Source organism: Pteropus medius, unplaced genomic scaffold (assembly GCF_902729225.1).
Source record: "Pteropus medius unplaced genomic scaffold, Ma_sr-lr_union100, whole genome shotgun sequence".
Lineage (NCBI taxonomy): Eukaryota > Metazoa > Chordata > Mammalia > Chiroptera > Pteropodidae > Pteropus > Pteropus medius.
The window spans coordinates 3,124,718-3,150,897 of NW_024344433.1; the positions used below are offsets into that span (position 1 = coordinate 3,124,718).

At 48.5% G+C, this 26,180-nt stretch overlaps 1 protein-coding gene and 1 long non-coding RNA gene across 6 annotated transcripts in view; one reads left to right on the forward strand and one right to left on the reverse strand.

Moving 5' to 3' along the window:
- LOC120610308 (uncharacterized) overlaps positions 1–2,315 on the reverse strand; it is an 8,341-nt gene extending 6,026 nt beyond the window's left edge. The window contains exon 1 of the long non-coding RNA XR_005654906.1: positions 330–2,315. This is a non-coding gene — a long non-coding RNA (uncharacterized LOC120610308). The remainder of the gene's footprint in view (positions 1–329) is intronic.
- A 103-nt stretch (positions 2,316–2,418) lies between these two features.
- On the forward strand, positions 2,419–25,268 carry TTL (tubulin tyrosine ligase). Of its 5 annotated transcripts, XM_039872628.1 has the most exons (8): positions 2,531–2,669; positions 4,020–4,247; positions 5,082–5,160; positions 10,672–10,904; positions 14,633–14,768; positions 15,614–15,883; positions 19,318–19,461; positions 22,005–25,268. In XM_039872628.1, exons 2-8 carry the CDS (start codon positions 4,229–4,231, stop codon positions 22,120–22,122), a joined length of 999 nt encoding a protein of 332 aa, XP_039728562.1. In that variant the 5' UTR covers positions 2,531–2,669; positions 4,020–4,228; the 3' UTR covers positions 22,123–25,268. The 5 variants fall into 5 exon arrangements, with proteins under 5 accessions (XP_039728559.1, XP_039728562.1, XP_039728561.1 ...); XM_039872625.1 differs by lacking the exon at positions 4,020–4,247 and having other exon boundaries at positions 2,419–2,669; XM_039872626.1 differs by lacking the exons at positions 2,531–2,669; positions 4,020–4,247; positions 5,082–5,160; positions 22,005–25,268 and adding exons at positions 5,204–6,866; positions 9,946–10,118; positions 20,541–21,956.
- Positions 25,269–26,180: the final 912 nt, after the last annotated feature.

The following is a 26,180-nucleotide window of genomic DNA, read 5'->3' on the forward strand; positions in this document are numbered from 1 at the left end:
TGGTTGTGTCTACTGTCTTTTTTTTGACTTTAGTGGATTTTATATTCTCGTTTTTAAATGGACGACCCATACAATGTATTCATTGTGAATTCTGCCAATGGAACATTTTAACACCAAAACATATAAAATGACCCATTCCAGATAACAAAGAGTTTAACACATAAAAGGGGACGTGGTTATTCTCGCTTCTGAATATGCCAAGAATCAGCCAACACCATCTATGCCGAGGGTGTGAGTTGTAAAACCCCTGTGATCCAACTTTGATCGACAACCACAAGTGTAGCTACCCACAGAGTACCAACAGCGGGAAACGGGACATTTTTGCTTACCTTGATGGGAGGACACTTTCCTTGCTCTAAGCCAAAGAGCAGATGACCACGTTCACTCTCGATGCAAGAAATCCAGTTTGCTGCTCCTGACCAGCAGCAAGAGTCTGTTTACAGCCACAATGTAGTTTGAGATTGTAGATTCTCCAGCAACTGTTAGGCGATGCTGCTGTCGACGTCACAGACAGCGCTGCCAACAACCAAACCTCATAACTTATGCATGGAGCTGTGGAGGGTCTGCCGGCTCAGTCACAGGAAGAAGAGCTACATCAGACTTAATCCTTCCAATCGTAAAAATGAGATTCAGTTGCAGGTCTTCAAAGAGTTGCCTTGTGGGGGCTGAAAGGGAGTTAGGTGGAGGACCCCTGAAGGCCAGATGAGGAATGGCTAAGCCAGGAGTCCCAACCCCTGGGCCGCAGACGGGTACCAGTTTGTGGCCTGTTAGGAACCCGGCCGCATAGCAGGAGGTGAGCAGCAGGCAAGCAAGCGAAGCTTCAGCTGTATTTGCAGCCACTTCTCAACACTAGCATCACTGCCTCAGCTCCACCTCAGATCATCAGGCGTTAGATTCTCATAGGAGCGCAAGTCACTGGTGCTAGAAAGATTGGGGACCGCTAGGTTAAGTGGTTTAACTGCCTTGGCTTCTTCCCAGTTCCTTTGTGCAGATTTTCACAAGATTTTGGTTTACAAGTGAACAGTCAGGCAACTGTCCCTTGGGAACAATAAAAAGAATGGAGGCTCATAGAGATGTATTAGGTGTGGGCTGTGTCCCAGGTGCTATGTCATCTCACTTATCCCATAGAGCAATTTAACCAGGTAAGTGCTATTAGCTTCCTTCTACACAGGAGGAAATGGGAGGGGCGGGGGCTTATGAATGGTGCCAAAACTTTGAGGATTATTTCCCCTTCAAATTATCATCCATTCCTTGAGTTGCAGTAAATTCTAAAGTCCACAGTGTTGGAACTGTGTCTGCTCCGGAAAACAGAAGCCATTTTAGGTACTGAAAGCAGAAGGAACAGCTGGGAGGCATGACGTGATCGCGGTGATGTCAGAGGCATAAGGGAGAAACAATTTGGGCTGTTTTGAGCATAGGACACAAAGACCAGAGAAGGGGGTTGAGTGTCCTCAAGCTTGTTTCCTACGAGCATGACTGTTAGGCCCATGTGACAAAGGTCCTGGCTTTCGAGGCTCTCTGTCTGGCCCTACCCTCACCAAGGCCCTCCCCCGAGCCGTGAACGCTTTCAAGTGCTGGCGGAGCCTGAGGCCCCGCACAAAATGTGCACACACAGTGTCTAGGGGAGGATAGGCAGAAACACGAGAAGACGGCGCTTTTACACAGAGGGAGGCGGGGACCCGCACACCGGGGCCCAGGATGGCGGGGCAGGTCCGGGGTGTTCTTTCTTTTAGAGGGGCGCACGGCCGATGTGGGCGATTTATAAGGAAGGGGCCTTCAAATGCACCAAAAGTTGTTTCCTAAAAGGCACTTGGAGTGGGCCATCAGGAGAGAAGGGACTTTAAAGATCACTTCCCAACGATGAAAGGGAAATCAAGGTCCGGACGACCCAGCGCCTGCAAGTGGCGGGGCGGGCAGCGGGGTCCAGGGCTCCTGGAGCCCGCGGATCGTCCTCCAGAGAGACCTACAGTCACCCCAGCCATGCGCCACCCAACAGGTCCCAGCAAGCAAAAAGAGCCTCGACTCCAACGAACCGCAGACACTGGGACGCCCGGGGCTCTCCGTGGTCCTTCAGCGAGAAAAGAGTAGGGGCGCGTCTTGGGCACAGGCTAGGGCCTCAGAACTTTTTGGTTTTACCCCAAAATGTCCCTTTAAAATAGAGGTGGCAGAGCCGGAATGAGCCACGTAAAAACGGATCTTCCGTTGGCACCACCCCCCGGCTGTGACCCTGGGCTCCGGAGAATGCACCCCAAGCCCTAGGCCCTCTGCAGCCCCGCGCGGGGCGCAGAACCGACAGGCCGCTACCCGACCTGTGGTCGCGCCGGATCACGTGGCGGGGGCGGAGCCGCGCAGGGCCAGGACCCTGGTGACGCGAGAGGGGCGGGGCGAGGGGCGGGGACGCGCTGGGGCGGGGCGCGGCGGGAGCGCGGGGCGGGGCCCCGGGCCTGTGCGCCGCGCCCGCAGGTTCCACGCGGAGCGGCTGGTGCCCCCTCCCTGGGCCAGCTGCCTAGCCATGTTCACCTTCGTGGTTCGCGACGAGAACAGCAGCGTCTACGCCGAGGTCTCCCGGCTGCTGGTCGCCTCCGGTCACTGGAAGAGACTGCGGCGGGACAACCCCAGGTTCAATCTCATGCTGGGGGAGCGGAACCGGCTGCCCTTTGGGAGACTGGGTGAGCGCCCCCTTTGCCGCCCGCGCCCCCCACGGCCCACTGGAGCTAGGGCTTTTGTGTGAAGGCCACACGTCTGCTCTGCCGCTCCTCTGGCAGATAAGCCACGGGCTCCTCTGGTCTTACTGTCTCTCGTCCCCGGAATCGGCTTCGGGCCCCAGTCACGGCGCGGCCACCGACAATGGCCCCTCCTGCAGCCCAGGGGCGTCGGCCTGCACCCCATCCCAGCCGACACCCCATCCCCAGGCCGTGCCCCAGTCCCCGGGCCGGACACCCCCTCATCCCCTGGACGACGCCCACGTCTGGCAAGTCGGCTGCAGAGCCGGGTGACATGCAGCTGGGAGGGTCGTGTAGGCACGGGAAGGACACTGGTGCACTATGGACCCTGAAGACTCAGCTCCCGTAGGGGTCCAATGAACCCTACCAGGGGGTCTAAGAAAGCTAAGCTCAGAGGGAGAGTTTCAGAAGGGAGCCTGGGAAGGGCGGGGGCATCGGATTTCAGACATCCCTCCACTGAAGAACGCCGGTCATTGCGGGGCGTTGAATGTAGATTTGAGGACGCGGGGTTTGCCCTCCGCCTTGCGTTGTTCACGAGCTGGGGCTGGCTTGGCACCACCGCGCGCGCTAGGCCTCCTGTGGGGGGCCGGACCCCCGCTCTCCCTTGGGCTGACGTAACCCAGAAGTCGTGCGGAGGGTTCACTCATCCCGCTGACCTGAGTGAGCGCAGCTTCGTGGCCCCTCCTCGCTGCACTGTCACCGGAGTTGCGTCCTCGCCCTGGGAGCCATGCTCCCTGCCCAAATTTCCCCGGGGTGGAGACCAAAGATCCAAGGAGAGAATCGATAATGAGGGAAAGCCATCTCTGCCACACAGAGCAGTGTTCCGAGTCTGATGGAGGAGCCTGTTGCTAGAAACTGGTGTGGTCAGAGGCGGAGTGGGGTGAAGGGCGAGACAGGAAGCAGGTGGTTTGGACCCCACCTGCGGCTGTATGCTTCCACTGAGCCTCTGGGAGGGGGCGCGTGCGATCCTGAGGGTTTGTAGGGTGAAGGGTGTGGCAGCTTGGCCTTGCTGGAATTTTTTCTTTGGCAGCATGCCATGGACAACTTTTTATTGTCATACCAGTTTATGATGTGCGACGGGGACTCCATGTGAGGGCTGGTCCCAACCCCTAGAAACCTTGGCACATGGAGACTGTGCTCGTGATCACCTTTTGAGGACTGTCTCCCCAAAAAGCCCTCAGCAAAGGGAACACCATCCCTCAAAGAAGAAAGTCTGCTCACGGAGAGACCGTGTGTGTCCCCCCTGCTCTGTCCACTCCCCACCTGCCTGTCTTCCTCTTTCCTCTGGGCAGTGAGTGCCTGGCTGGAGACACTGAGCTGGAATCCTAGTATTGAAAATGGGACAGTGGCTCTGCAGGAGCTGGAGCAGGATGCATAGCCTGCTGTGATGCCCAGGACTGGGGGAAGGAACAGTACCACCCAGCGGTCCCCACCCTACACAGGCCCCTAGTCAGCTGAGAACATCCGGGGTGTGCAGGAAGAAAGGAAATGGCATCCACAAGAAAATGGTTGTTTGCCTTCATGGTAGCGATGTTCTCCTTTTATGTAAAGTGCTCTATGTAAACCCCAATGGGCAATCGGGTGGGATCTCGCGGTGGCGGGGGCGGGGGGCAGCCCTGGGGAGAAGGTAGGCAGCCAAGTGGCACCTGAAGCTTTTTACTGGATTGTATACTATTCTCAAATCAGTGATTCTCACCTCTGGCAGCTTCAACTCCCAACTCCTGCTGTTTGGTTGTCTTTTTGTTCTTGTTGCTGGAAAGTCCCATGCATTTTGTTAGGATTTTAAACAACAATCTAGGCTTTAGGTTTTATTTGCATCCTTACCGCACTGATTTTATGGAGGAGGGGCATGCAGTAAAATCTGTGGACCCAAGTTTCCCCGTGGGTGATTCACGGAGCAAGTCCTCAGGCTTCAGATTTCGGAGACCTCACATCCCCTTGCTGTTGCATATGCTGCAGAGGCACCTGCTGGAAATCAGAGGTGTCAATCCTACCTCCCTCGAGTGTGAGGAGCCAGGCTAGAGGTGTCAGGAACGGGCCTCTGCTGAGGTCCCACTGCACATGGATGACTCACATGTCCCTGTGGCCAAGGAGGGGTGCAGTGGGGTTTGGAGGGGAAACGGGAGGCCAACCCTAGGAAGGAAGGCAAAGGTGAGCGGGCAGTGGGCTCAGGGGCCCTGCGATGGCAACAGTGTAGTCTGTACCTATAGGTGGGGAGGGTGGTGCCAGTAGGGTGCTGAACTGTGCCCTCTCTAACCACCAATCCTGACAGAGAGACGCCAGGCATGACACCCCCGTTCCCTCTCCTGCAGCAAGTGCCCCCTGGCCGTCCCTCCTGAGCCTCCCTTTCCTTCACAGGTCACGAGCCTGGCCTGGTGCAGTTGGTGAACTACTATCGGGGTGCCGACAAGCTATGCCGCAAAGCTTCCCTAGTAAAGTAAGTGATCTTTAAAACCTGTCCTTGGTTTTTTTCATAAATGGTATTAGCTGTCACCTGGAAACACTTAAGGGAAGGGTGGGTCTTTGTCAAGGGCAAACGTTCTTCTATTTAAAAAGCCAGCCTGTGTGGGTTCCAGAGCTCCCTCTAAGCTGTTCTGGTCACAGTCCTGACTCTGCTGTCTGTTCCCCTGGCCCATGCATCTCTGAGGCCAGGCCCCAAAGCAGAACCCCAGGGACTCAGTGTCAGTGACGTGTCCAGGGAGGGCTTCTGCACCCCAGGACCTGCAGCCATTGGTTGTGGGGGGGTTAGACAGGGGACACTTGGGGCAGGGCTGGTCCCTGGAGCAGGGGCCTACGTAAGCCCTTGGCAACCACTGTCACGCAGCCGGCAGGGGTCCCCTTAGGACATCTGGCGGGCATCATGGTATAGGCACACTGCCCCTCTCCTGGAGCTGCACACAGAGTGGGAGGAAGCACCTCGAGGACCTGGGCTCAGCGGCTGAGTTGCAAGCCCAGCTCTCGCTTCCACACTTAGGCACGGACCCCTCATCCCTCTAGGCCCCATGCCCCTCAGCCCTGCTTGTGAGTGCTGAGTAAGGATGCAGGTGACATGGGGCACAGGGGCTCACAGGCAGCATTTGACTCTGTGCCTCAGTTCCCCTCTCTGTAAAACAGGGACAATAAGGGTAATGGTGTCTGGGTTGTCACGAGGACTCTGAGTTAGGTCAAAGCTCTGAAAGTACCCGCCTCACTGCCCACACCCGAGTGAGTGACTGTTAGTTACCATTTCCATGGGGACAGCGAGCATGGCCCCTGAACCAGGCCATGGAAGGTCTCTGGTGACCTTTTCATGGCTAGTGGACACGGGTATGCAGCCAAACAAATCATTTGGATGGGAAGACAAACAAATCATTTGTATGGCTCTTCCCCCACTCGCATTTCTTTCTGGGCTCTAGACTTTTGCCAGGTGTGGTGTCCTTAGGAATATGCCCGCCTGTTTGTTCAGCTCACCGGCCACAGTCGCTCTGGGTCCCTTCTCTCCCAGCCTGGTTTTCACAAACAGCTAGCTACTCATAGAGGGAGCGAGGCTGTCTGAGGTCTTATCACACATTCATTACATGTTTAGATACACAAGGGTCTTTCCAGAACTAGGAGTGGAAGTGGGACCTGATCGTTCACCCAGATTATTCATTTAGAAATTTCTAGTGTTTATTCAGTCTTTTTCTACTATGAGTTTTTCTCTAAAGATAAAGGTAGAATTTTGCTTTTATACGTAGGGACAGAGGATGCTGTAAAAAATTAAAATTCTCCATATTTTCATATTTAGCAAATGTAATGAGGTGGAGTGAATGCAAGGCTGCAGTCACCACCAGGTCTGAGGGAGTGTCTCATCTCTGGGACCTGGACAGTGCCACTCTAACCCGAGTGTCCCGTCTATATAGTGGGTGGTGATCACATCTGCTCTTTGCCCCTTGGTAGCATGTGACATAGTCTGTAATGGCTTGACTTATGCAATAAGGAGTTGTCCTTATTCTCTCAGGTGTCCTGCGAGGGACTGTGATAATTTCAGGAGGTGACGGTTCCCTTGGTCATCTTGTCTCTGTCTTATAATTTTGTATGGCTCAAAAGGACTCTGGAGAGTTAAAAAATGTCACCTTAAAAGGCAGCTCACAGAGGGCAGCTGGATTGCCTGGAACTAGAGCGGTTAGTACTGGGCCAAGATGTTCTCCACACGTAGGGGACCCAGGGGCTGTGTGACTGGGTGTCTCCCTGAGGGACACGGGACCCTATACGCAGGCACCTTCCTGCTGTCACTTCAGGGAGTATCAGAAATTCGCTGAGGCCTTGAGGCCGCAGACTCGGAGCCCTGAGGGCTCTTCTTCCACCTGGGCTGGAGAGGCTCTCTCTTCCCCTTGTGAGCATCTCCCTTATAGATGTGAATAAGCCTCCACTTGCAATTCCTTTCCCAGTGGGCTTATGAGGAAATGAGACAGACGCAGAGCACTTCCTGTGGAAACTGGTTTTGGTTTTGTACGGGAAGCGAGGGCATCCAAGTGAGGTCCTCCTGCAGACCAGCGCTGTCCGCCAGAAATAGAATGCGAGCCACATGCACGTTGCAAATTCCCAGTGGCCACATTGAAATTAGTACATACTGGTGCAATTTATTTTAATAATCTGTTTTATGTAACCAGATAATCCAAAATATCATTTTGACATGTAATTATGTAAAAAACAACTAACGACATATTGCATATATTTTTTACATTGTGAGTCTTCAAAATCTGGTATGTATTTTATATTTATAGCATATCTTAAATCAGACACCAAATTTTCATTGCAAACCCTCATTCTGTATTTAGAGTTCATAAATGTTTATGGTTGAAAAGTAGATTTGTATGCCCGAGTTATTCCCACATATATAAAAGTTTTCCAGTAACTGAATTGAATACCAAAAAAAATTTTTTCCTTTAATATTCACATGTACATTGACAAAACAAATTCATTTTATTAGAGGAACTAAAGTGATTTTGAAGCAAAAGCATATTATTTTCAAAATTATGTCCAAGTTAATTCACCAACTCTTGTATCAACTCAGCAGTATTAATATCGAATTCAAAACAATATTGAATAAATTGAAAAGAAACTAAGTTAATCAGTGTCAACTAAATGTTCATCGAATTTTTTCTTCATTTTGCAGCCAATTTGCCGCCTATTATAATTAGAATCTTCTGCATATTAAGTCGTGTTATAAAAATATATAAAATCATTATCAGTGACTTATAAGGTTGGAACATAAATTTTCATACCTGCCTAACTAGGTCATAAATAAGGTCTTCTTTCCCCTTCCTCAGGCTTTAAAATTAGCCTGTTTATAGCAGCGTGGATGTAGGTGAGAAAATGTAAATTACACTGCCATTTTTAACCTTTGATTATTGAGTGAAATAATGAATTAATGAATGAAAATAACGATTTGGCAAGCATTCCTTTTATTTCAAGAAAACCTAAATTGGAGTTAACCATACACGAAGTCTTTGTAAAACTCTTCCATCCGACTACCCTTAGCCAAGAACGCAGTGTCATTAAATTCCTTTTCTGTTTCTTGCAGAGGTTCTGCACTGGCAAATCATTGTAGCATTTGCAAGTGGGTACTGAGCCATTTTAACAATTGTATCCATGACACTCCATAGAGTGGGCTTCAGAAAACAGTGCAAATGTTTCCAACATGTATCAGACAGTAGAATGAAGCAATAAAGGAAACATCAGTCTTTTAAAATCCCAGTAAGTCCAATTTTTAACCCAGCCTCGCTGGAGTACTGTCTGTCATGACCACAGACACTGATTTTTCGCTTGCAGGTGAAAATCTTCTGTGACAGATGTAAAAGATTAAAAAGTATCTGCACTGCGAGCTGGGTGTGTTTTTTAGGCTGCAGTTCGGCAATATTTTTTTCATATATTTAGAAATCCTTTGAGGCAAAAAATACCCAAAGTATTAACTGGGCAGCATCTCTTATGTCACACGAATCATGTAAAACTAAAGAAAAGTATTTAAATTTTTCAAATTTTGAATCAGCCTTTAATATTGTTAGAAATTTCATACTCTATGAGCAATTACTTAGAGAAACTAGCTTAACTAAAGATTGTTCATTTTTTGTAAATACCTTTTTTAGTTTCTTCCTCAAAATAATTTCTTTTACCACATTTCCATCTAAAATGGTTTTCTTTCTTGTGTAAGAATTCAAGCCATTTTATAGCTGACTGAATTTATGAGCTCAGATCCTATTAAAAATCTGTTTAACCATTTTTTGCTGGATATTTATTTTAGATTTCAGCCACTAATATTATTGATACTTTTTCACTGTTGAGAGGAAAATGCTTATCAAATTCATTATGTATTCACTGAAAATGTCTCCTTTACACAGCAAACTTTGTTTTACTCTGCCACAGCAAACTGCAATTGTCATTCGTTGCAAATTTGTGATATACCTTCTTCTGGTGCTTTTTTGCCTTTCACTATTCTTGTGTAGTTCTGTCTTCTGCACCTCTATTCAATTCTGCATTAGTCGTATGTCTTTGTTTTACATTTTAAAATGGGTCCATACTTATTTTTTTAATTCCATTTCACTTTAGTCACTGGTTGTGATTTTTCCAGGCTATCACTGTAACTTGTGCTCTGTGCCTAATAAACACATTATAATGTTTCATCGGGGCATGGGAAAAAATCACATGGACTGAATCAGTCTGTTGTCTTCCAGTAGAATAGTGATGTGTTTATATGCAATACTGGACACAACACGTGCCCCTGACATGTACGCTGCAATGCAGCAAAATGTCTTAGGTCATGCAGGGGACAGAGCAAAATGTCCTCCCACTGAGACAACAAAGCTGTGCTTAACGGGAGACTATTTAACACTGATTCAGTTTTAAAAGTTAAAGCGAAACTAGGTTTTAAATTCCATTCTGGAGTCACGTCGGCCATATTTCAAGCACTCAGAAGCCACATGTGGCTAGTGGCTACCCTGTTGGACGGTGCACATCAAGTTGAATATTCAGCGAGTCAGAAATGTAAGTTTTTTGTCTGAGTTCAAGCCACTCAAATTCTGTTGTCTTGAACTTTAAAATAGCTTTATTTTAAATCTCACTTTAAAATTTCTTTTTTATTGTTGCTACCGTTTGCTCACAGACTGGGTTTAGTGGGTGGACCTTTACCCAGGCTTAGTGCTAAGAGTTCTGGAGAAGTGAGAGCTCAGCTTAGGGAAGACCACATGTCTTTGCTTCCTCCCAGGCTCTGACTCCGGGGGCTGAGGGGACTTGGGAGCTGGGGACTGACATCCTGCCTGTGTCTCACTGCTGCGTGACCTTGGGCAGTGCCAGTGCATTCTTCTGTGACCCAGGGCCTGGTCTGCGAAATGTGATGCTGGTGCCTGCCCTTGGGGGTCTGAAGGGAGAGCAGATGCGGTAGGAAGCCCTTTGTGAGACCTGCTGTTCAAGTGCCTTGCCCAGGGCCTGATGTACTTCCATTGTGTTCTGTTATTTTGGGGGTAGGAGGTATGATTGGTTATGGCTACTGGAGTCCTGTGTCTTCTTTATTCTGTCACTGAAGCCAGGCTCAGATAAAAGCAAGAAATGAACTAAAATAAGTCTTCAGACTACTCAGATTCCTAAGTCGCAGCCTTTTCTCTCCAGAGAGTTAGGCCAAGATCGTGTTTTTGCTAGAGATCCAAACCCCTTCCTTCAATCCCCACTGTCTTCAGCCACAACAGACCTGTTAAAAGGTGTTGGCTCAGGATTCTGTCAAATTACGTTTCCTTGGAGATGCAAGGAAAGAGCTGAGGACCTGGACAATGAGTCCCTTTTGAGCCAGCTGGCCCGTTCCTTTAAGGGCGCAGGTGTAGGCAGCTGGAGAGGGATGAGGAAGCCAGCCTTGGTCACACATGCTCTGGGGAAGCAGTGCTTTTCTGAACTGAGTGACAGTACTAAGGAGGGATGCTGACCCTTTGTCCTCCGCCAGGCTAATCAAGACAAGCCCAGAACTGGCCGAGTCTTGCACGTGGTTCCCCGAGTCCTATGTGATCTACCCCACCAATGTCAAGACCCCCACTGCCCCCACACGGAATGGAGTCCACCCCCCGATCAATAACCCAAGGACGGATGAAAGGGAAGTCTTCCTGGCATCTTACAACAAAAAGAAAGAGGATGGAGAGGGCAACATTTGGATCGCAAAGTCATCTGCCGGTGCCAAAGGTAGGTTGGCATCGCTGTCCCCCTGGCCTACCCTGTAGGTTGTGCTTTGTACAGTCATACACTGGATGTTATATTGAGTGACTCTTCCAATCTGAGTCATCCAAGGCGGATGGTGTGTCTGGTGACCTAGTCCCAAAAATTTATCTAGGCGCCCATGCCGTCTGTGTCCCCAGCCGGGATCATTCCCTGTGAGCCCCGGATCTAGCAGCGGACACTTGGAATGTGCAGCCTCCTCTGGCTGAGGAAGCTCCTTTTCCCTCCACAGTCCCCACCCTGCCTTTAGGTCTCCCTACTTTTCACCCTGTCCCCAGTCTCAGGGCCCAAGCCAGCATCAGCTCTTTCCTTTATGTCTATACCACACACACCACTGCGCCTTGCTAGCTCTACCTGCAAACGCCTTCTGAGTGAAGCCTCATCCTGCCCTGCCCACTGCATCCACGAGAGCCAGAGTTGGTGCTCTCACTATTCTGACACTGCCGGGCCCACTCCAGCCAGCCCTCCTCTGAGACAAAGCCATGTTGTAAAAGCATGACTCTGACGTGCCAGTCCCCGCTAGCTGAGCCTGGGCTCCGGACCCCTGCCTGCTGCAGCCCATGCCATTCCACGTGCCCCTGTCCCTGATCTCACCTCTTGTTCTTGTCCTCGCTCACCTCTCCATAGCCGCCTGCCTCGTGTCCTGCAAATCCTCCCATTTGTCTCTGTTCCTGGGATGCACTTAACGTGGGTCACCTTCTGAGTCTCTCGGCTCACCTGTCTCCCTGTTGGAGAAGTCTTTTGGACCCAACATGGCCTCTCTGCCATCGCCGTCTGTCCACACGCCGCTTTATTTCCCGCCTTGCACCAACCTCTTCCTCGCCCTATATACATATTTGTTTGTCTGCCCATCTCCCCACCCTACTGTGAGCCTCCATCTCGTTCATCCCTGCACCCTCCCATGGGCTCTCAATAAATGTGTGTGGAATGAACGCACAGAAGACATGAGATTTATAATATCAACTCGGCCTTAAAATATGGGCAGCTCCCAATGCAGTAAATGAATTGAGCTGATAAACACAGTTCCTCTCTGCAACTGCCATTTGCTCTTCTTAAAATCATTCCACTTTGAATTTACATCTGCTTCTGTTGCCTGGGAAGACCATCGGGCTGTTGGCGCTCACCCATCTCCCCGGTCCAGTGGACTGCACCTTCTTTATCACCAGCCATGAGATAGGGCATGACCCGGAACCTCCTGACACTGGGGGAGGTGGACTCTTGCTACGAGCCAGGTACCTCACCATCTTCTCTCTCCCCACTGTGAAGCCTTCTCAACTGCTGTCCCCCAGCTTGGTTCTAATGGTAAATGGAGGGGATTGGAAGAGGAAGTAGATATCTGCACTGTTACAGATTCTTCCTGTGGATTTGGGCTGGAGTCAGGATGGCTGCGATAAAGATACCTTGTGTCGTGGAGCCTTGACTAGAGTGAGACTCAGCAGTGAGACAGGGCCCTTGACAGAGGGCCCGTCAAGTCATGGCAGTGATCCCCCTGGGTGGTCCCTGGACCCCTACCATGACAAGACACAGAATGGTGCTCATCAGCAAAGAGAGGTAACGAGAAAATAAAATGCCAAGCAAAGAAGAAATTTTTCTTTAGGAGTTAAGGACATAAATGGAATACATTTGTCTTGTTGGGAGCCACAGAGTAAAACCAATAAAATGAATGAACAGCTTAAACAAATATTTAGTACGTACTATGTGCTAGGTATAGTTGGCCCAACCTTGAAACTGTCTCCAGTTTTGAGCCTGTTCAACCTTCACCCGTCACCTGGAGCATTGCTCTCTGTTCTTGTGTCCTGGGTCATTCTGTAGAGACCGCACAATTTCATTGAATGGGCCATACAGATAGAAAATAAGAAAATGAAAAGATTTTCAGTATCATTAACCATTAGGGAAATGCAAACCAAAACCACAATGAGCTATCACTATACTCCTGTTAAACCGGCTACAATGAGTCATGGTAATAACAGCAAACACCATAAGGGTTGGAAGACACTGGATCACTCCCACAGCACTGGGGGAGGGGCCTGTAAAATGGTGCAACCGCTCTGAAAAATGTTTACCAGTTTCTTGTAAAACTAAACCTGTAGCCTCCACACAACCCAGCAGTCACACACTCTTGGGCATTTGTCTCAGAGTTTTATGTCCACATGAAACTTGTACATGTGTATTCACAACAGCTTTATTTATCATGGCCCCAGACTGGAAACAAGTCAAATTCCTTCAAAAGGTGAATGATTCAGCAAACTGGTGAACTGACACCACGGAATACTACCCGGCAATAAAAGGGAATGAACTGTCGATAAATGCAGCAACTTGGATGAATCTGTAGGGAATAGTACCAAGAAAACCAATCCTCAGAGATCGCACGCTGTATAATTCTATTTGTATGACCTTTCTGAAGTGACAAAATTATAGAGGTGGAGGACAGAGTGGTGATTGTCGGGAGGGTGGTGTGGGGATGGAGGAGCTGGGGCTTTAAGAGTGACATGGGGCTGGGGTAGGGGTCCACACAATAATGGAACTGCTTAGAACAGAAGACACTAGCAAGTCATATCTCTTATATGGCACCTGCATCTGGAATGCATAAAGAATTCTTGTAACTGAATTAGAAAAGGACAAATAAGAATTGAGCGAAGAATCTGAATAGACATCTCTTCAAGGAAGTTATACATGTAGTCGATAAGCACATGAAAACACATTCAACATAGTCATTAAGGAAAGGCAAATCCTAGCCACAAGGAGGCATCACATCACACCCACTATAATCAAGAAGCAGATGACAGTGAGTGCGGGCAGAGATGTGAACAAATTGGAACTCCTCTATCGCCCATGGGAATGTAAAATGGCACATCCGCTTTGGAAAACAGTTTGGTGGTTCCTTAAAGTTAAATGTAGAGTTACCATATTACTTGGCAATGCCACTCCTAGGTATATTCCCAAAAAAAATGAAAATATACATCCACACAAGAACTTCTGTGCAAATCTTCACAGCAGCATATTCATAAGAGCCAAACGACAGCGGAAACAACCAGTTGGTGAATGGATGAGTGAAATGTGGTATATCATACAATGGAATGTGTTTCCGCCATAAAAAGGAACAAGGCGATGATACACGCTACACCATGCTCAGACCTTGAGAACATAATGCTCAATGAAGGAAGCCAGACACTTAAGTCACAGAGTATACTGTCCCATTTGTACGGGATATTGGGAACAGGCAAATCTGTAGTAGATTACTGGTTTTCAGGGGTCAGGGTGAGGAAGGAATGGGGAGTGATCACCAACAGAGTTGGGGTTTGGGGAAGATGACGAACATGTTCTAGAATGAGGTTGTAGTGATGGTTGCTTAAATATACTCAAAAGCATTGATTTGCACACTTTGAATGGACGAAATTTATGGTATGTAAAATACACCATGGGAAAGCTGTTAAAGAAAATCGTATCCTTTATTTAAATATGGACAGTCTGGAGGTAGCCCATTTTTTTCTGTTACAACCCTGTGAGGACTGCCCTGGTTCACCTGCGCCTGTGCCGTAACCTTCCTGGCCCTTCCCTAAGACGCAGTGTTAAGTGCGAGGCCGTGGGGGCCTCCTTTCGGCGTTTGCCTGCCCTCGGCGCCTCGTGCCTGGCATGGCGGATGGAGAGCGTTTCCCCTGGGCTGAGCGGACTAACTTCTGTTTTGATTCCCACAGGTGAGGGCATCCTCATCTCCTCCGAGGCGGCTGAGCTCCTGGACTTCATAGACCAGCAGGGCCAGGTGCACGTGATCCAGAAGTACCTCGAGCGCCCTCTGCTGCTGGAGCCTGGGCACCGCAAGTTCGACATCCGGTAATGCGTCAGTGTCCCTTTGGACCACTAATATGAAAAAAAAAAAAAAAAGGGGCCATTGGTGATGGGGGCGTGGTGACAGGAACATGAGGAAATGAGGCATTTGACGTGTCACCAGTGGAACTGAGCTTGCTTCTGTACCTGGTTCTCTAATTTTCTTTCAACATGTTTTCTTTCTAGAAAACATGCTAAGATTAATGTTCTCTTTAATGAAAATGACTTGTGGATCCAGAGAGAAAAGTGTAAGTATATGGGGCTTGGTGATGAGAGAAGCCCAGAGATGCCCACAGGACACACAATTCAGATACTGGCAAGGGATATGTCCTGACAGCCTTATTTGTGTCCCACTTTTTAAATATTCCGGGAATGCACCTCAGGTTCTGGGATTTTTAACTCTGTGAGCAAAGGGCCTGGCAAGAGGAGGAGGTCATGTGGTGTTTGCTCAGCCCAGCCCACCCTTGGCCTTGGTCTGCTTCTCAGAGGACAATGCCTCTGCTGCCTTCACAAGGACTTGCTGGTGTCCAATGTTCAGGGTGGACAGTCCTCTGAAAACTCCTAAGAGAGCAGGTGTGGCCAGTGGAGGTTCTGTAGATTAGCCTTAAAACCCATCCCACTGGGTCTCTCCAGTGCATCTTCTAATGGATCAAAGCCTCCCTGTCACTGGAGACTTGGGTCATTACAGGCGTAGTTCCCAACTTAGCTAATCGTTGTGCCTGGCCTCCAATCTTTTAGAACCCGCCTCCTTCCTCTACTTCCCACCGAAAAGGTCCCAGATGGGGCTGATCTGTCAGATTATGATAAACTGTGGCAGGAGTGAGTAAAAAAGTGTTTTCCTTAACCTACAGAAGTTGGGTCTTGGTGGACCACCTGTACAACATCTACCTCTACCGCGAGGGTGTGCTGCGCACTGCATCAGAACCCTATCATGTTGACAATTTCCAAGATAAAACCTGCCATTTGACCAATCACTGCATTCAGAAAGAATACTCAAAGAACTATGGGAAGTATGAGGAAGGGAACGAGATGTTCTTCGCCGAGTTCAGCCAGTACCTGACCAGTGCTCTGAACACCAGCCTGGAAAGTAGCGTCTTGCTGCAAATCAAACAGATCATAAGGTAACTCACTTCTGTCTGCTTTGCTCGTGTGTGTCTTGAAGATGCTCTGGTAGTTTCTGCTTTTCCAGGAATTATTCCATCGAAGTTGTCTAGTTTAAGGACAGAAATTATATGTTCTTTTCCTTTATTATCCTTTTCATAGTTATAAGATCTTTAATGATGTCACTGTTTTCCTTCCTTATACTGGTAATTTATATGTTCTCTATTTTTCTTGGACACATTGCTGAAGATTTATCAATTTTATTAATATACTTTTAAAAAGTCAGCTTCTGGCTTTATTGATTTTGTCTGTTGTTTTTGTTGTTTCTTGATTTGCATTCTTCATTTATTTTCTGCTTTTGGGAGAAGTCTAATTTGATCGTCAAGCTTCCTTGTGAAAAGCTATATCATTTATTTGAGAGATTTCATTTTTTAAAAATATAAGCATTCACTGCTATCACTATCCCTCTAAGTACTCATTAGCTGCACCCCAGATTTTGTATGTTTTGTTTTCATTTTCATTTTATTAAAGTATTTTCTAGTTTCTCTTGCAGCTTCATATTTGACTCATGTCTTATTAGAAACTTTAGCTGTATTTCTAAATAGTTGAGGATTTTCCAGATATCTTTCTGTTATTGGTTCCTACTTTAATTCTGTGATGGTCAGAGAACATGATTTACATGGTTTGATGTCTTTAAAATTTGTTAAAGTTTGTTCCATGGCCCAGAGTGTGTTCTGTGTTCCTGAAAGTTTCAAGTGCAGTAGAAATAATATTTGCTCTGCTCTAGCTGGGCAGAGCTCTAGAAATGTGGATTAGGCGAAGGCTGGTGTTGTTCAAGTCTCTTATATCCTTGCTGGTTTTCTCTTCTGCTTGTTCACGCTTAAGAGGGAAAACACCCAAGCCTCTGAGGGTAATTGTGGCTTTATCTGTGTCTCCTCTCAGTTTTATCAGTTTTGTTTTGTGTATTTTGAAGATCTGTTGTTCGGTGCATATACATTTAGAATTGTTATCTCTTTTGCAGCCATTGACCACTTAATCATTGTATAATTTCTGTCTTTATCTCTGCTAATATTTCTTATTTTGAAGTTGATTTTGCCTGATATTAACATAGCCCCTCCAGGTTTCTTTTGATGAGTTGTCGCTTTCCATCCCCTGTATTCTGTTCTATATTCTATATTTAAAGTGGGCTCTGGTAGACAACATAGAGTTGAGTTTTGTTTTTGCTTTGTTTTGAATCCAATGTCATAACTTCTGTCTTTTTTTCTTTTTCCCCTCTTTAATTCCGCCCCCCACTTCTGTCCCTGACCTATGGATGTTGCCATTTCCCTTTAAGAACTAGATCTCTGAAGGCTGGGTGTCTCCTCCCACACACTCACGGCATGCACCCAGGGCCTGGAGCACCGGGGCCTGGTGCACCCGGGGTATGGTTCGTGTCTCCACCTGGGGCACAAACCCAGGACCTTCTGTGTGTAAAGCAGACGTGCTAACCACTACACTATGGAGCCACCTCCATAACCTCTGTCTTTTAATTGGTGTTTATACCATTTAAATTTAATGTACTTCTTGGTTTGATTTGATTTACTTCTACCATTTTATTTTTTGGTCTATTCTCTCTTTGGTTTTGTTTGCTTTTCATTTCTCCATTTGAAATGACTTCTTTTGAATTATTTGAAATTTTTTAGAGTTTCATTTTAATTTTCCTGTTGAGTATTTGGCTATATCCATCTATCTATATATAGATAAGTGTATATATATAGAGATATATATTTTTTAGTGGTGACTCTAGAGATTACAATATACTTACCTAATATTTTACAGCCTCCTTAGAGTTAGTAATTTACTACTTCAAATAAAATGCAGAAACTTTATAACCCGATAGTTCACTTGACTCTCCCTGTCTGTTATAGCTGTCATGTGTATTATATCCACATACATCAACATCTCCACCACATAATGTTATCATTTTTGCCGTTAACAGTTACATACTTTTTTAATATATATAGATCGTCAGGTTGAATTAAAAAAAATACAAGGACAAACTGTATGCTGTCTTCAAGAAGCCCATTTAAATATAAAAGGAAAAAAAATCCTTTTATTTACCCAGATATTTGCCATTTCTTCTGCTCACCCTTCAGTCCTGAAGGGCAGGTTCCCCTCTGCTATTATGTCCCTTCAGACTCCGCCATTTCTCTTAGAGCATTTCTCCTGGTGATGAGTCCTCTTGATTTGCCATCATCTGAGAATGTCTTTATTTCACCTTCTTCCTGAAGGGTGTTTTTACTGGAGTCACACAAATATATTGTAAGCAAAATAAATAAATAAATAAATAAACACAAGCTGTATACAAGACACAGACTGAACCTGTTCATATTAATTGAAAAACAAGGAAAACAGTGATACGTTACTTAGAGGAAGGTACTACATGGTTAAAATAAAGAAGCAAAAGAATGATAAACACGAAATTCAGAATATTGGGTATCGCTGGAGAGGTAGTAGGAAGGACCCGAGGAGGGGGCCTGAAGGCACTGGATCATGAACACTTGGATAGCCACTAATGCTCTATGCATTTTAAACACACGAGACATTATTTTTATTATTATGTACAGTTAACAGTCACTTAGGTTTCCCCATACATTTTATTTATTTATTTATTTAATCCGCCCCCGCCCCATACATTTTAATCTTTCATGCTGCTTCTCTTTCTTTCATGTATAGAGATAGGATATGGAAAAAACATGATATGTGACCTGCCAGTTCAGGGTAAAGATGAATGGGGGAAGAAATTCTTATTTCAATTGGTTCTTAAATGGCTCAGAAAGGTTAAAACACTGACTGAGATTCTGGCTTGGCAGCCTGACCTCTGACTTCTGACCTCTGACCTCTGACTTTAGGAACTTACCATATTTTTAAGATTCACTTTCAACGTTTTTTCAGCATTTTAAATTTTGTGTTTTTTTCCCCAATTTTTTCAAACCCCAGTTGATGTGAATAATAATTGTTTCAACATTTAGTTTCAATACCCATCAGTCTTTAATCTCCTAATTAGTAACTGTTTGGCATTCGGACTGGGGCTAGCAAAAGAAATAAAGGAGCCCAAGCTCTTTGTGCAAATTCTGCTCTTCACCGAATGGTGGTCATTCCTTTCATACGGAAAAAATACACGGCAGCGTTTTATTTATTACAAACAGATGGGGCAGCAGCAGCAGCCCCAAGGAAAAAGCCATCTTCACAGGGGCCATGGGGATAACGCTAAGCTGGGAGGCGCCCCTGCTTGTGCAGGCATGTGAGGCCGCAGAGTCCCTAAAAGCTGCTCTGTGAGTAGCATTGTCCTGAATTATCTCTCAGTAACTTGGCAGTAACTTGAAAGGAGAGGGTTAAGTCAGAGCCAGCGGTTGGCACACATGGTGCCCAGTCCCCACGGCTCAGCCCCTGACCAGTGTGCCCTCTGCCACAGGAGCTGCCTCACAAGCGTGGAGCCTGCCATCAGCACGCGGCACCTCCCATACCACAGCTTCCAGCTCTTTGGCTTCGACTTCATGGTGGATGAGCAGCTGAAGGTCTGGCTCATTGAGGTCAACGGTGCCCCTGCCTGCGCTCAGTAAGCTTGATGCCACAGGGCTGGGATGTGGGAGGCTGGATGGCCAGTCTCAGCAAGGTGGCCACTGCCAGGGAGGGTGTGACAGGAGTCCCTGGGGAGGACCCTACTGACTTGGCAGTGCTGAGGCTTGCCCTGTCCCCAACCCCCATTTATGATGAGCAGCTAGCTGTGCTCAGGTGGGTGGCAGTTGCTGTGAGTTCCGGAGGAGACCCTCCTGTGTGACAGGAGAGAGCAAGTTCCCGGAGCAGGGAACGGTGATAACCAGGGAGGTCAGGGCTCCCTGGGCAGGTCTGAGAAGCATGGGAGCAGGGGAGCTGGAGCTGGGAGTGTGACATGAGCCCAGCAGGGCAGGGGAGGGCCTTCAAGGAGAGGGCACAGTGTCCAGCAGGACCTTGCTCAGGGCCAGGCTCTGTGAGATAGGACAGATGAGCAGAACCTGTGTCCTCTCCCTGGGGAGCTTCTGTGCCTTCCAGAGAAGGCTGGCTAGAGCATGGTGTCAGGGTCATGGAGTAAGGGACAAGGAAGGGGACGAGTGGGCCGGGACGGCACCAGGAAAGGCCCTACATGTGTGGGAAAGTTGTTTGGACTTGATCCCGAAAGGCAGTTGGTCCTTCTGAGACCTATGCTCATTGTGCTCCCCATGGAGCCTTCTGGGGAACCCGAGGTGCTCTCTCACAGGGTTGGGGGGTCACGTGAAGGGGGTGTCCTCAAGGAGGCCCCCTGGAGGGCACAGACACTGCCCAATGAATCGCTGTGTGAGTCATACTGTGCTATAGTCTGTGGCAGAAAATGAACCCAGGCTCTCTTTTAGGGGCATGATTTTGAGGAGGGAGGGCTTCTGGAGGCGGGGCACTTACTGTGAGGTGGCCTGGAAAGCCATGAGGGACCTGAACCACACTGAGAGGCAGGTGGGTCTTGTTCTTGTGTTGAAGGATGTGAACTTTCTATTTGTGTGCTCAAAGAGGGGCAGGGGGAGGGTTGGTAGATTTGGCGACATGATGGCAGTTGAAAACAGTATATTCACGGAGCTGTTTTCATTATTCTGCACATTAAAATACAGCTCACTCATTTTGTTGTAGGAAAATGAGCAAAGTACATGGTGGCCTCCTGTACCAGAAACGCCTAAGATACGAGCTGACTTGCCTGTGTTAAGGCACGCCCTTTGTTAAAAGCCTTCCCAAGTGTTTACTGACGAGCATCACGAAACACTAAACATGGCATGTTGGACAGTTGTGACTCTTGGTGATGTGCCGAGTCCCAACCACTATCACTGCCTCACAGGCCTGCCGTCACTGTTCCTTACAATGGAGGTTGAGTGGTTGGGCCACATCAAACTGTTGACAATGGGACTTGTTCCTTAGACAGAAGAGGCAGGGGCTGCAGAGTTGATGCGGGGAGGGCTGATGTCCAGCAGGGAGACAAAGGCCTACAGGACTTAGGACTTCTGAGTCACGTAGTATAGGCGTGGTTTCCATGCACTTTCCTCCCAGAGCGCCTTGCAGGAGGCTAGAACACAGGACCACCTTCCTCGGGGCAGAATAAAGGGACTGGGGCTAGGGGGACGGTCCTGTGATGGGAGGGCGACAGCAGGGAGTTGCCATGGCATTGGGAGACGGGAACCAGGTTGCGAGGGTCCCGCACTTGGTGGAGATTGAAAGCAGGACAGTTAAGAGCTCTGTTCGTCTGGGTCAGGGAAGCTGAGTGCCTGTCCTTGGCTCTTGGCACCTGGGTGCCAAATGTGTCTGGAGCAAGTTGGGTGGGCGAGCACATCTGACCCAGAGCATCACCTCATTTGTCTGGACCAGTCTCTGGTTTTCCCTGCCTTAAGTCAGTCCTGAGGAAGTAGGCTTGGCCTTGTGAGCTGCCCACAAAACCGGCAGGAAGCTACAAGGACAGTTGCCATGGGAAATGGGCCTCATTGCTCCTCAGAGGACACATTGTGGGAGATTGTCCTCCTCAGTTAGCTTCTCCGCTTCGGCGCTTCCATGGCCCCTGATGAAGTCCCAACCCTTGGACATGGCACCGGGCCCCTGCCTTCTCTGCAGCCTTGCGCTATACTCATCCACATCCTCAGCCCAGCCTGCCCCCATTGTCCGGTGTCTGTCTCCCTTCCCCTTCGTCCTCCTTCTACCCTGTGCTCCACTGTCTCACTTCACTTATTCCCCAGGTCTCAGCCTAGCTTTCCCCTCCAGGAGTCTTTCCTACTGTCCCCTCAACCCCACGGAGCCTATGCTTTCCATGGGGAGGCCTGCCCCTATGCATGTCCCCACCCAAGGCAGCAGAATGGCTCCTACATTCCTCCCTGCAGTTCACGGCAGAGCAGGAGTGGTCTGTTCACCACCAGGGCTTCCAGAAACACATGCTAAGGGGATGCTTTGTCTTCTTGCAGTGCCTCCTGCAGTACCTGGGCAGACAGTGAAAGCAGATATATAGATGTGACCGTGAGGTGGCCTTTCTAGGGCAGGTCCCGGTGGGAGAAACTTCAGTTTTTCCCTTGCACTTGGATAAGTGTCCTCAACCGTGTGTTTTTAAACATGTTTCAGGAAGCTGTACCCCGAGCTGTGCCAGGGCATCGTGGACTTAGCCATTTCCAGTGTCTTCCCACCCCCCGACGCCACGGAGCAGCAGCAGAGCCTGCCCACTGCGTTCATCAGGCTGTGACGGAGTGACAAGCATGGGGTCCTGCTCCAGGGGAAGGAGAGGTGTACGACTGCTCAAGGTCAAGCCAAAATGGGAAGCAGGCAGCTGGCAAAGTGTGATGGAGGAGAACATGAGAGCAAAGGGATGTCCCCAGTGGCTGCTTGTGGCTCCCAGTGGAGCACGTGTGGCTGTTGAGATGTGAAAACGGCAGCAAATGTCCCCAAGGGGAGAGCAGAGTGCTCCTCTAAGGGGAAAACGTGGGTGTTTGGCAGTGTTATGTTCTCACCCTTCGAAGACTCAGATTCCTCCCCTTAGGTGGCCTGGTGAGCGGCCTCTCCTCCTAGGCCCCAGGGAACCTTTGGTTGGCATCTCCACCTGCTGCAGCCTTCGTGCCTTAGTGCTGTGCCCAGCTGCCTTCCATCTGTATGGGGTCGGATGCTAAAGTGTTGGGAGGTTGCTAATGTGTACCTGCATATCTCCCCCAACACACTGTCCGTGCCGATGTGGACAGATGCACAGCGGCAGCCCTAGGTTTCGTGCGGGCACCGTTCCTGACGTCGTCGAGTCAGTCACCTGTCAGGGTTAGCGTGAGCTGGGCGCCCACACAGCACACGCTACTCCCGTCTGCTCTCTGCATGTTTTAGAGACCCAACAGCTCGTTTGCCGCAAGCCGTATGCATCAGATAAGCATGAAAGAGGAAGCACGATGTCTTGCTTTACTTAATAGCTGGGTATCCTTGAAATATGATGATTCTCAGTTACCTCTGTTTTAACCAGAAGCTATATGCCCTTCTGCAGAGTTCACTGTTGTTCACTTTTTAAATTTTCACTTGTGTGAAAAGCCCTCTTGGTTTTAGAAGGCAGAATTCCCCACTCCCCAGGTGGCACTGCCCGGGCACAGGGAGCTCCTACCATCTCATTGTCTTTGCACCTTCTTCAGGAGCTGGAGGGGTGGGCTCTGCTCCAGCGAGCAGTCTCTGTCTCTGGGAGAGGCTGTCTCCAGACGGGAAAGACATGGTTTCAGAGCTCCACACAGCATCTTGTAGGGCAGCAGATGGTTCCGTTGGGTGTGGTTTCCACTTACTGGGTCGATGGGTGTGCTGCAGGCTTTCCAGGCCACGTCACTAGTGGTGGGAAGAACAAGGTGCCACTTGTGCTTGCTGAGCTGAGAACAGCCTATATGACAGTGCTGGGCATCACAGCAGATCCATGGACAGGTGTCTCCCCTGGAAAACAGTGTGGGCTCCTTCTTGTGTGTGTGCTCCGTTATCCACTCTACTTGCACAAAAGGGCAGTTCTGCTTGGGGGGAGATGTTTTTAAAAAGGAAGAAACCAGTGGCAGCTGCTCAAACATGATGAGATGTGGGAGTTTACAGTGAAAAAGGGAATTATGATAAAAATAGGATCATTGCAGCAATGGCTGTAGGATGTGAGGGTGTGACATCAGGGTGACATGAAGAAAGGCCCAGCTGGGTTGGCTCACATGGGGATCTAGGATTACAAACTAAAGTATGGGGGTGGTGACCCAGGGTATAGACCTGAAGTCCGTATGCAGAGCAGATGGAACAGTCGGTGGCGAAGGTCACTCCTGAGGCCCAGTGCTGCTGGGCTGGTATCTGGGGACTTAGTAGAGCAGGGCAAGGTGCACCCCCATGTAGAGTGGGATCCTGGGTCCTACATCTGTGTGGGCAGGCAGAAGGGAGACATGGAGGTTTTCGCAGCACTATTGCACGTGAATGCAGACACCTAACCATCTTTTGACCTGAATTACGGGAACATTTGTGAGTTTTCCAGCTGATATGGCGGCAGAGCTGAGCATTCAGATGTCAGGAAGCTTGAACCCAGATGGATCCCCTCAGGCACCTGAGCGTGTAATTGAGGGAAGTGAGGCCCTAAAAGGAAAGTGGCACACCGTTCCCCACGTGGTTTCACGTAGCACCTATTTTATGAGTCTGTTTCTGATCGGGGAGTGGGTGGCTCAGAACTGTTCCTTCTGGGCAGTCCTTGCACAGACCGCCCTGCTTCGCTGCCCAGTCAGTTGTCACGCGTGTCTGAGTTCGTGTCGCCCGTTGCTGGGGACGGGGGGCGGGCATCATTCTCTGGAGGTGTTTGCTCCAGTCTTGGTTCTCAGTGTCAGATAAGCTGTACCTCTCTGTGCCTTAGTTTCTTGTCCCATGGAAAGGACCGTTCCTGACCTGGGACTACCTCACAGGCTTCAGTGAGGACAGCGAGATGGAGAAGACTCAAGAACCCTTGTTACCAAGGGTCCCGGTGCTGACCATGCGCTGACATCACTTGGGAAGCGTCTCAGTGTTGGTGTCCACACCATCCCTCCCCTGGCCTGACCATCAAATCAGAACCTCAGGCATCAGTGTGCTTTGAGGTACCTTGAACCGCTGCTTGACAAGGAAGGACAAACACATTATTATTACCTTGGAAGAATCAAATAAGGCCTAGGGCTTTTGAAAAAACTCCTTTTGGAAGGGCAGGCATTTCTCTGAGAATGACCAGATGTTGGCATGTGTACTCGTGCTACAAGCAAGTGCCGTCTAAGCAGGTTTTCTCTTTGCTTCCTGTCAAACATGCCTTCTTCTGCTTATACAATTCGTGAAGCCTTGGCAACAAATGTAAACAGATAGGAATTTATGGATCTGCTAAGTATGCGTTAAGGTTATTAACTCATTATTGAGAGGAGAGCCCTTCCTCACACGTAACTCCTGCGGTGACGATGAACTCCATCCTGCGCAGGACATCCAAGTGCCTCAGTGTCTGACTGATGTGGTGGGGCATGTGCTGGCATCCTGAGCAGCTGGCACCACATTCCCTCACGCCGTGGGCAACTGTCACAGACTAGGACTCTGTGGGGGTGCCAGGAGGGCCGAGGACCCACAGAACCTGCAGTGCAGTGAAGCGACGAAGTGTGTTTCTTTGACAGTTGAGGTTGTGCCAAGTGGGTAGATCCATCCCTACTGTGGGTGGTGGGGACTCCAACAGGAAGACAGGGCACCAGGGCAGTCCCCACAGCATGTTGTGCTGTGAAGGAAGTCCAGTGATACGCTTGCCCTGATCCTGGACACAGACTCTGTACCTAAGAGGAAATGACTTTGGAAATAAGGTGATTGTATGAATGTTTAAATGCTTAGAGCATTAAAGTAGTAATATTTTAAGTGCTTTTGTCCCATTTGGTTCTGTCATCTTAGTGTAGGTGTTGACTGTCCTAGGATATCAATGGTGGTCCAAATCCGTGATTCTGTTACCCAGCTATAGGCAGACTTTCTGAGAAGGGCCGAGTGGTAAATATTCTAGGCTTTGCAAGCCATACAGGCTCTCTGTTGCATTTTCTTCGTCTCTTCCCCAACTTTTAAGAAATATGCAAAAATTCTTAGCTCATAGGCGATACAAAAATAGGCCAGATGCAGCCATCAGTGGCTGAACCCAGCATGTTACCCAACACATAAGCCAACGGATTGTCCCTCATTAACTGAGATGTCTATAGGAGGTTCTAAAAAGCTTCAATGCATTCCTAAGAACATAGAAGGCCACACACGTGCATAAGGCTGTGTGCCTACCGGGGGCAACCTGAGTCCCCTCAGCTTTCACCTCTGACAAGCAGGAAGTGCAGACTAAGGCAGAGCTGTCAGCTGCCTTCCTGCGCATGAAGGTGTGTCCTCCAAACATGCGTATGGACGCGCATGTGCGCGCGTGCACACGCACACACACACACATATCAGCAAAGATGGGGTGACTTGCTGGTTCCAGGCATTTAGGGAAATCTGTTCAATCACAAGCTGACCACTAAACTAACCAAGCAGAGGCTTTCATGAACACACACAACAAAAAAAATACAGGCTTTACAGGATTAGTTCAGGAAAGTCACTAAATAAACAGAGCTGCAACAATAAATGCCAGAGAGGGGAGAGCATCTGGTTCCCAAAGTTACCCAATTACATAAAATTTCCAATTTTCAACACAAATTATGGGACATGCAAAGAAAAAAAAAAAAGTATGGCCCCTAGAAGGAAAAGGCAGTCAACAGAAATTCCCTGAGGAATTTAATTCAGCTATGAAAAATATGTTTA